Source organism: Solanum stenotomum, chromosome 8 (genome assembly GCF_019186545.1).
Source record: "Solanum stenotomum isolate F172 chromosome 8, ASM1918654v1, whole genome shotgun sequence".
NCBI classification, from domain to species: Eukaryota; Viridiplantae; Streptophyta; class Magnoliopsida; order Solanales; family Solanaceae; genus Solanum; species Solanum stenotomum.
Window position 1 is genome coordinate 51,482,746 of NC_064289.1, and position 11,048 is coordinate 51,493,793.

The window sequence follows — 11,048 nt, forward strand, 5'->3', positions numbered from 1 at the left end:
AATTTATTCAAATCATAGCCTCCTCTATCCAATTTATTCCAATTTTAGCCTTTTATATTCAATTCCATATCAATTGTAGCGATTTGTTGATTTCAATTATAGCCATTTTCTAATCCAAAATCAGAGCACCCCATCTTTAAATGCTAACCGTTCATCTCACCCTTATTAAATCACAACCGTCAATCCAAACAAGATCTAATCTACATCTCTTTCCTATTTTAAAAAAACACCCTATACACACCAAACCATACCATTCTCTGACCAGCGCCGCAACCCTCACTCCTCTCTAGGGATGACAATGGGGTGGAGCGGGGTGATTGCGGATAAATTCGTATAAATTCGTAAAGACTTTAATCCGCCTCATACCGTTCCACATAGACTAATTTACTATTTTCAACCTGCCCCACATTAATTCGTCCCGCATAAATTCGCCTCGTATAAATTTTCTTATTATTTCTTTTCACTATGTTATTTAGCTTTAACATTCGATTATAATTTTTTTATTATGAAATACAAATAAAAACTCAACATGCTGCAACTCAGATTCAAATTTAACAATAAGGTAAAAAAAACATTAACATAACATAGTTGTAGAGGCTAGACCTTAAGATTAGGCTAGAGCATCAACAATTACACGGTAAATCCACACCCGCCTCGCCACATTAAGAATTGAAAAAAAATCTATTTCAACCAGTCCCGCATCCTCAATTATGTCCCCCGCCCCGCCCCCATAGGCCTAAACCCGCTCCGCTCCACATCCGCCCCGCCCCATTGCAATCCCTATTCCTCTCTTCTCTGGCGAGGCCAGCAAACGACGAGCATCATTTGGACGGAGCTTACTCAGGTTTGTTCTCTTGTTGTCTATAATTTATTTTTGTCTAAATCAGTGCTCAAAATTTGGTTAAATCATTAGCCACTATTATTTTCTTTGTTAAATTTAATTGTGGATCCTAATCGGTTCATCGCCATAAAGACACACGATATTATATTATATTATATTATATTGAGACGAAGGGAGAAGTTTTTTGGAAAAATTACATAAGTGAAGGTCTTTTATTTAATAATTATCACTTTTAAGTATACTTTTAATTTATTACCATTTTTGTCAACTTTTAGCAATACTTACTTAAAATAATTTTTCCTTTAAACTTAGCAAAAAGTGATGTCATTCGCAACTTTTAGCAATATTGTCATTCAACCAAATTGTTATATATGGTTAAAAGAATAATGTTGACAAATGACGTAAATATTTTTTAAAAAGGGTACCTGTAAGTGATTTTCCCAAGTTTTTTTACGTTTGTGTGGGAACGAGTTGACGAAGTCAATGCCGGGTCCATCCATTATCTAGAGTCGTTGTTAATGGGCCGGTCACGGTCTAATAAAATCCCGTGGGCCCAATTCATTTTGGGTAATATTGTCTTTTTATACTTCTTTCTTATGCGGTAAGACATTACGCATCCTCGTCATTTTTCTATAAATAGAGCGCATTGTTAACCAAAAAATAATAATTAGGAGTTTTCCTGTATAATCTAGGGTTCGGAAAGCAAATCGATTGAAGATGTCACTTGCCAAAGCTAAGGAAATCGTTTCTGGAAATCCAGTGGCGGTCTTCAGGTAATTGCATCTCGATTTCTGTATTCTGTAAAATTTGATGTTATTCGTTTTTTTGTTTGATCTGAAATGATTGTTAATTGAATTTGCAGCAAGACGTATTGTCCCTTCTGTGTTAGCGTCAAGGATTTGTTGTCGAAGCTTGGTGCTACTTTCAAGGCTGTTGAGTTAGATTCTGAAAGTAAGGCCTCTGTTTCTGATTAGCAATTACAGTTATTTTGAACTTTAGCCAATTCAGTTTTGTTTTGTTTGTTTGATTGAATTGAGATAACAAGATCTATACATCTTCGTTCTAACAGGATTTATTTCTTTTGTAAATTGAACTTTGTATTGTCTCGACTGGCTAAGAGATTGCATTTTCAATTATATTTTTGTGTTTGTTTTAAGGGATAGTAGCAGGCATGAAGCTCTAGCTTGAGCCGTAATGTTACAATAAGATGAGTTACTGTTAAGTTGGATTTCATGTTTTAATTATGTGAGAAGAAGTAACATGTTCTTATTGTTTGGAGCATATTCTATAGTTATGCAAATTTATCATTGATTTGTTCTTCATTTGGCTAGTTAAGCAAGGGGATTGGGGAAATCGATTAAGTTACTAGCAGAAATGTAATGGAAACCTTCAGTGTTTAGTTTTGTTGTATTTCCTCTGATCGATAACGTTCCTCGACATATATTTGTTTCTTGTTCATAGTTTTCTAACCACTTATATTCTTCAATGTAAAGTGAATTTATTCAATAAAATGTACTTACTACTCGGTGAAGTTTTCTTTGTGTTATTTCTCGTTCATTGAATCTAATATTTGTATTGATTATTATGTAGAGGATGGAAGTGAGATCCAGGCTGCACTGGCTGAGTGGACTGGTCAGCGAACTGTGCCAAACGTCTTCATAGGCGGAAAGCACATTGGTGGCTGTGACGGTATGTGGACATCCCCTTGTTAAAATTCCTAGAAATACTCCCTCCGTCCCTATTTAGTTGTCCACTTTAGAAATGACTAACATATTAAGACAACAATGATTAGCATAGTGAAGTTACAATTTTGCCCTTATTAATTATGATTCCAAAATAAATTTATTCAAGATAACTAATCAATGTTGGGGGAAGTTTAAATTTTCAAGAAGTTTAAATGAGGGTATAATAGGAAAAAAAAATTTGTCCTTTCTTGATTTGTCAAAATGGACAAGTAAATAGGGACGGAGGGAGTAATAAGACATTGATCTTTTTGAATTTATGCTGAAGTTAATTTTCTTTAATTGCAGCCACAACTGCCTTGCACAGGGAAGGGAAGCTTGTTCCTCTGCTAACTGAGGCTGGAGCACTTGCTAAAACTTCTACAGCTTAGAGGACTAGATATTCAGTTGTTTAATGAATCAATCTACTTATCTCTCATAAATAAACCGATCTATGTTTTCTGTAGTTAAGTGGTTATGTGAATGCTATTTTGATGTTTCAAAGAAGAAAGTTGAACGAGTAATAATGATGTTGAAAATTTGGCGATAGCCTATGCTTTGTTATGTGTAATATGTATGTCTTGTCTTGCAAAATGGGTGATAGTACGCCCTTGAATGCCTCTTATACTGATTGAGTTGTTAATTTTGATTTTCCCTAATTGCCTATAAAATAATTAAGTACGCAAATGTATGCCACTGTCATATGCGCATATTATTCTATTTATTAATTTGAGATTGAAAATGTGTTACTATAATACGAGTAGCAGTATTATTGTTTTTATGTTTATATGAAAATATATAACATAAAAAGTTCAAATTGCACGACTTCCAATAGATAAAATGGCATCTAGTTTCCCATCTTCATATTTCCCAGTGGCTGAAAGCTGTTTCCATTGAAACTGAGGGAATAGAAGAATCTCATACATCCTCTGTTTGGTTCTGGGTATTTTCTGTCTATGAAGTTGTTTATAAGAACAAATATTTAGAGGCGTATCTAGAATTTGAAAAAAAGTGAGTGCACAACTTTATACTTATTTATAATTATGTTAACTACTTGAAATCTTCGACGAATTGTTAACAACACATAAGAAAGGGCTTGTTGAAATCAGCAGACGAATTGAAGGTTGGACTTCAAATGTCTTTCCATAAGTACCTCTATCAAAGGTGACAAATCATTTCAGAACGAACAACAGGAGACATACTATATGTTCCTTTTTCGAAAAATGGTAAACTTCTTTACTAGGAATTATTGTACATAGTAACAAGGCATCTCGGAATGGCTGAATTCATCAAACAGCACTAAGCAGGCTTCTCATATGTGTTTGCGTCTCTGAAATCTGAAATAGCACTGCGAATCATTCCAGCCATATCAGATCGAACAAACAGATGTGTATTGTCCAAAACATGTATGATGAACTTTTGTGATTGTGGCAATGAAGCATTCATATTGATAATGAACTGATCCATAGGTATATCACTGCAAAAAAACCTCAGCATCAAATTAGAAGCACAAGTATTGAAAGAAGGAAAGATCGCCAAACAAACTTGGCTGGGAAGTTCTGACCCTTTATTCTACCAACAAATACTGTCATTCGTTTATCCATGATAGATACAATCCTTTGACCGCATTCACCATCACGTATCAAAACTCTCCAAGCTTGAGCTGCAAAAAATTAGCTAAAAAATTATATGGCCATCCATACACAAAGGCGTAATAAGTATGATTACAGCTGTACTGACTACTGAAACTTTCCTATTGTTCCAGTCCATAATGCTTTTAAGCAAACAGTTGATTCATAAAAATCTGTTTTTGACTAATACAATGTTCTAGATTGAAGAAAAGAGAGTGATGAAGGGATCTTCGAACCTAAAATAAGAAACCAGAGAGGCTGTTAACAGAATTGAGTAAAACTTTAGAGGTCCTTGCACATTATTTATTAAGTCCTTCCGATTTGCTGCCTTAACTTTCGAAAGATCGTTTTTGTTCACATTTCTTCTCTTTTTTTCTTCTAGAAGTTGGGAAAGTAAGAAAAGTGAACAAAGACCCCCACGGAGTGATATCATGAGTTTTAAATCTTCCTCTTTATGATTATTTAATAAGGAAATCTTCCTCCTTAACCATGAAATTGACATACAGTGAATGGAACCCCTTCAACTCGAGATTCAGACTTAAAGTGGTAAGACTTCTAAGAATAGTCCTGAAATTTGGGCCATCTCACCTCACTCCCACTCTGTTGAAAATAAATCCAATTTCGTTGCAACTCAAGAAGGCATTGCAGATGTATCATTTCTACTTGCTAAACACTTTGCTATAACTAGTGTTGTCAAAGGCGTGCTTAAGCCTAGATGCGACGCACAAACCATGTTGAGTGTTTCACTGTTGTCATCAAGGCTCTAAGACATACTTATTACTTGCCAATGAGCATAATCCTAAAAAGACCACACTAAACAATTGATGTTTCACTTTATCATCATTTTTCTTAAGTTTCCTCATCCATTTAACTGCGAGAAAATGGTCAAATGCCCCCCTAATCTATTACCAGATTTCCAACTACACACTTAAATTTCACGGGGTTCCTATCACCCCCCTGAACTATTTAAAATCGAAATTATTGTACCCCTAAAAAGTCACAACCACATTTATGTTGATGGGTGAAACTTACGCGTTTGACACGTGGAAAATTCATTAAAAAAGGTTTTTCTTCAATTTTTTCATTATTCTTTACTCTTTTTTTTGATAAGATAAGTGGTATTAATAACAGCATCGGGAAGATGCAAATTTACAAGATATGACATTTGAGCTTACAAAAAAATCTCTAGCTAACTATACTAACTATCTAAGCTAGAGCTAATGAGTTAGTAAAATCATGAAGTTGTTCTGCATTAACAGCAGGATACAAGTTGGTCCAACTAAACAAATTTTCAGTGCACCTAGTCTTCAAAATGCCTAAAGCAGTTGACTCTCCATCAAAACATCTCTTGTTCCTCTCTAACCAAATACACCAAAAAATACAAGCAGGTATCATAATCCAGATCTTCTTGATGGCTTTGTCAACTTTCCATAGACTCCAACTCTCATATGCATCCTTAACAGTGAGGGGTGTGGTCCAATTGATGCCAGAGAGACAAAAAAACATGCTCCATAATTCTGAGGCCACCTCACAATGAAGAAGAAGGTGTCTGGAGGTTCCAGCCTCTTTTTTGCACATATAGCATCTGTTTGGGAATTGGATTTTTCTTTTCTTTATGTTGTCTTGGGTGAGACATGCCTCATATAAAGCTATCCAGGTAAAAAAAACTACCTTAGGTGGTAGCTTGGTCCTCCAAATGAGTTTCCAGGGCCAGTTAGCTATCACGGGGTTTCTAGAGCACAATTGTTGATACCCTTCCTTGACTGTATAAACTCCTTTCTGGTGTCCCCATTTGCGCTTATCAGTTGCCTGGAGATTAATGTGACAATGTTGTAGTCTAGCAAAAAGGTCTACCAGATCATTCACTTCCCAATCGTGCATATTTCTTCTAAATCTTATATCCCAATTGATCCCTTCTCTATTAGCAGCAACAATAGAATTGGGATCTTGAGCAATTCTAAACAGATCTGGGAAATCCTCCTGAAGAGTGGTATTTCCAAGCCATTTATCTGTCCAAAATTTTAGGAGTACACCATTGCCCAATTCAAAGTAAGCATTCTGATCAAATGTATCCCACAACATCCTAATACTCTTCCACAGTCCCACTCCGTAAGGAAGTGTAGTAATATTTGAGCACCATTGATTCAGCCTTCCATGCTTAGCTATGATGACCTCTTTCCAGAGCCCTGCGTCTTCCAAGTTGTATCTCCAAAGCCACTTCATCATCATACTTTTGTTGTGGGCTGCAAGGTTCTTAATGCCAAGACCTCCTTGGTATTTTGGTTGTGTGACCTTCTCCCATTTGATGAGATGAAATTTGTGTTTCTCCCTGTTGCCTTTCCAGAGGAAGTTCCTTCTTATCTTGTCAATCTGTTCTATAACCTCACTTGGCATTGGGAGCAAGGCCATGTAATAAGTAGGTAAACTGCCTAGAACACTATTGATAAGTGTTACTCTACCACCAAAGGAGAGGTATTGCATTTGCCATGTTGCCAACCTCTTCTCAAACTTTCCAATAACCCCTGTCCAAATTTCAGTGGATTTATGCTGAGCACCCAAAGGAAGACCCAAATAAGTGGAAGGAAATGAGCCAATGTTGCAGCCCATGATATCAGCCAGCTCCTCCAGATTTAAAACTTCATTAACTGGGTAGATAGTGCTCTTTTGCATATTCATGTGTAAACCTGAAATAGCTTCAAAAATAAACAAAGTTAGATTAAGCTGCATCACTTGTGATCTTTCAGCACCACAGAAAATCAATGTATCATCTGCATAGAGTAGATGCGATACATTAGCTTGAGATGTCGGATCTCTTCCTATCTTAAATGGCTCAATCCAATGCAAAGAACTTGCTTTCTGAATCATTTTGCTGAGGCCTTCCATTGCCAAGTTGAATAAGAATGGTGAAATAGGATCACCCTGTCTAATCCCTCTTTGGGGAGGGAAGAAACCCACAGGTGATCTATTCACCAAGATAGAATACTTGACTGTTGTGATACTGAATTTCATCCATCTTATCCATCTTTCGCCAAACCCCATTTGCCTCAGAATAGTAAGTAAGTATGACCAGCTTACTTTGTCAAAAGCTTTCTCAATCTCTAGCTTCACTAGCAACCCTGGTTCTCCACTCTTTATTTTCCAATCTAGAGCTTCATTAGCAATGAGGGCTGCATCTGATATTTGCCTTCCTCGAACAAATGCATTTTGGCTTCCAAAAACCAATTTTCCAATCACTGTTTTGAGCCTGTTCGCCAGAAACTTTGATGTTATCTTGTAAATGCTGCTAATAAGGTTGATTGGTCTATAATCTCTTAGCTCAATTGCCCCTTTCTTTTTAGGAATCAAGGATATGAAAGTGGCATTTACAGATTTGGTGTCTCAAAGCTTTGATGATCTCGTACTTGATAATCTCCCAGGCATGTTGGAAACCATCCGGCCCCGGAGCCTTATCAGGAGCACAACTTTTAATAACTGAGAAGATCTTTTCTTCTATTTTTTTCATCATCTCTCCAAATCCAAAAATATTTTCACCATTTTCTCCATTACTATAAACACCAAAGGTGTACCAATCACTACAATCTTGAAAAGGAGAAGGTCTGCAAGGATTTTGATTCCCATTTGTCATTTCGCCCACTACTTGATTGATATTAAGATCATTTCCATGAATGCATATGTCAAATTTCTCAAATTGGAGTTAATGAATACATAACAATGGAGGAAAGTTGAATTTGGCAAGCCGGCTCGAAAAAATTTCTCGACCATGTGAACATATCGAGATGCAGATCTTAGGACGCCTGATGGTACAAACAAGCACTCCATTGTTGTTTTCAATCGCCATAGCCAAAAACATTTTTATTCTTAAAATCAAATATGGGTTTCATCGAAAATTCAAAATTCTTCGTTGGTTTGGATTAAAATTACAAATTTGGAGCTCCAAAAAACCAAAATAAGAATTTGCCAACCGAATCAACTTAGTGGGTTGACCATGTACAAGGATGATTAACAACTCCAATAATATCTATAAAGAGTTGATTTAAAAAAATTCCTAATTCCATATACAAATTCAAATCAAGAGGAATACAAAATTTTTATGGTACATCCGATGAAGATAGCAGCAGCGGCAACGACGTAGAAATGACGGGAGATGGATAGATCTGGTCACAAAGAAGGAATAGATTTCTATGAACAAGAAAGAAAGGAATAAGGGAAAAAATAAGATATATATATATATATATATATAAAATAAAAATAAAGTTTCAATATTTATTTTCGGTGCTCACTCTCTCAGGGAGAGTGAAATACACTCACTTTACCACATAAGCATTTAGGGAGATGATAATTTCAATTTTAAACAGTTCAAGGGGGTGATAGACCCCCGTGAAATTTAAGTGTGTAGTTGGGAATCCGATAATAAATTAGGGGGGCATTTGACCATTTTCTCATTTAACTGCACATACATATTGTATTTTCTCTCCTATTTGCACCTTCCTACATTAAGACTCATGCTTTATTTGCGCTTTGTGCTTAACACCCCACCCGAACTTAGAGTTTTTTTTTTTTGCGCTTTGATCACACAGACTATAACCAGTTATAATTCAGAAATGTTATAACAGAGTTAATCCCTAATGTTCCTAAACATACTGAAATTAAACAAAATCATGTCAACTCGGAGATTATCTACAACCAGGGCCGACTCAACAAGCTCGGGGGCCTAAAGCCAAACCTTAAAGAGAGGCCCTAATATTCTGAGAAGTATTTTGTTTCTTTAATCTCTTTAATAATTTTATTCTTAACTTTACTTGCCAATAAGTTTAATAATTCATTTGTATATTATGTCCAAGGTAATGACTATGAATTTCGTCTTGCTTATTCTTCAAATATGTTCTTGCATAGTTGGATCAAATAAATTAATCATTTCAATTAGGCCTTAAAAATTATCGGTACTTTCTTGATAGATCTTTTCATTTGTTCCCCTAAATGCTAAATTATTTTTCCAACGAGTTTTGATCACGTCAATAATTCTTGACAATACATTTTTCCACTGCACTTTATCTCTATCAATTTGTTCCTGCACAACTTTATCAATTGTTTTTTTAATGCAAACTCATATCTAAATCAATACACGAGCTCATATTATTAATAATGTGTTTATTCTTTACTTCATGGACTTTGAGCTTAACACTAAGATTTCTCCACTCATTGCTACCTTCACTAGCTAGTTTACTATTACAAATAATAGAAGTTATGCTAAATAATTTACAACAAAAACAAAAAAAATATCCAAATCTTTAGAGTAAATTAATCATTTTCTTTCATGCTTTTCTCCGTTTACCAATTTTTGAATATAGTGTGTTGTAGAAAAATGTCGTACGTATTTATCTTATGGAAAATTTACATCAGTCATTCTAAATGGTCCCTTTTCTACTAATAGATCTCTCAATTTTGCATCTACATTATTCCATTGACTTGGATAATATATATTTTTAGGGATGCAACTATTTAAATTATTTAGGAGTTCTTGATATCGAGAACAATGTCACATTTTCACCAACTTCTTCTAGATTTTATTCTTGGATATTATCATCATCTAACTCAATTCTATTGGTGACTTCGTTCATTTGAAGAACATCCTCAAATATTTTTTTATTCGAAATATTTATTATTTGTTAAAATCTATCAAGTGCTTTTTTTATTTTAAGATTTATTTAATTCTTCTAGTTTTCTCTCTTTTTGCAAAATCGAAATCATGTTTTCTAGTTGACATATTAAAATTCAATAAATTTTAATAATAATTAAAACAATTTACATATACTTAAGAATATCAACAATAACAATTTTTCAAGAAAAAATATAAAACCTCTTACACGTTTTTTTTTTAATAATACGTATACGTACTTTTTTTTTAAAATGGGGGCTCCAAAAAATATGGGTCCCCAAGCGATGGCTTTAGTGGCCTAGTGATTAAGACAACTCTGTCTACAAGACTACAACTAAGAATAATCTATTTGATCAGATCACTCTAATACTGCAATAAAGGAAACAGGAAGGCCTGCATTTCAAATATCAAATCAATCTATCAACTCCGTCTCAATTCAAAATTACTATAGTTAGGTTACAACAGCTTATATTCTAGTGGTATCTGTAAGAGTCTACTATAAAATTTAGAGCAGGCATGCAAATAAAGTGATAGATTTCAATAATCAAAGTAGGAAATTAGACAATAAATTAAACAAGAGAACAAACCCGAACCGATCTTAACAGATCCGTCTCTGAGCCAACCAAAACCTCGAGGTGCCTAGCCCGAGTAAGCTCCGTCCAAATGGTGCTCGTCGTTTGCTGGCGTCACTGGCTTCGCTTCGCCGGAGAAGAGAGAAGAGAGGAGAGGAGTGGGATTTTTGTTTGGTGGTCTCGCCGGGGAAGAAAGAAGAGAAAAGGCGGCAACTGGTGGTGGTCTGAAAGAGATGGTAAGGGAGGGTTGCGGCGTCGCGGTCAAGTGACTAACGTTTAAATAATAAAGAAGAATATATTTAAATATTAATTATTGCAATTTATAATTGCTATAAATTCATTGAATTATGAAGTGTCCATTTGATTTATTCAAGAATTAATTGAATTTACATATGTATATTTCCTAGGTGATAATTAACTTTTTTGGATAACTATGTATCTACTAGTTTGGTGACATTTGAGAGTGATATCTTAACATTATAAATAGCGATTTCATTCACCATTTAGAAGATACACTTGAATAGAAGAAAAGTCTTCTCTGTCTTCTTCTCTTTTTATTATATTATATTATTTTGAGCTTATATTTTATAACACATTATCAGCACGAATATGCTCTAAAAGTTGTAG

The 11,048-nt window shown here is 34.8% G+C and overlaps 2 protein-coding genes across 5 annotated transcripts; one reads left to right on the plus strand and one right to left on the minus strand.

Annotated features, from left to right (window-relative positions):
• Positions 1-1,458: 1,458 nt before the first annotated feature.
• Positions 1,459-3,133, plus strand: LOC125875261 (glutaredoxin). The gene is made up of 4 exons (XM_049556367.1): positions 1,459-1,614; positions 1,704-1,792; positions 2,432-2,530; positions 2,872-3,133. Exons 1-4 carry the CDS (start codon positions 1,559-1,561, stop codon positions 2,952-2,954), a joined length of 327 nt encoding a protein of 108 aa, XP_049412324.1. The 5' UTR covers positions 1,459-1,558; the 3' UTR covers positions 2,955-3,133.
• A 481-nt stretch (positions 3,134-3,614) lies between these two features.
• On the minus strand, positions 3,615-10,686 carry LOC125875265 (general transcription and DNA repair factor IIH subunit TFB5-like). 4 transcript variants are annotated; one of them, XM_049556374.1, is made up of 3 exons: positions 10,443-10,686; positions 4,176-4,225; positions 3,615-4,051 (listed from the first exon to the last, which is right to left on the minus strand). In XM_049556374.1, exons 2-3 carry the CDS (start codon positions 4,196-4,198, stop codon positions 3,862-3,864), a joined length of 213 nt encoding a protein of 70 aa, XP_049412331.1. In that variant the 5' UTR covers positions 4,199-4,225; positions 10,443-10,686; the 3' UTR covers positions 3,615-3,861. The 4 variants fall into 4 exon arrangements, 2 of the variants coding, with proteins under 2 accessions (XP_049412331.1, XP_049412330.1); XM_049556373.1 differs by having other exon boundaries at positions 10,437-10,686; XR_007447356.1 differs by having other exon boundaries at positions 3,907-4,039; positions 4,127-4,225.
• Positions 10,687-11,048: the final 362 nt, after the last annotated feature.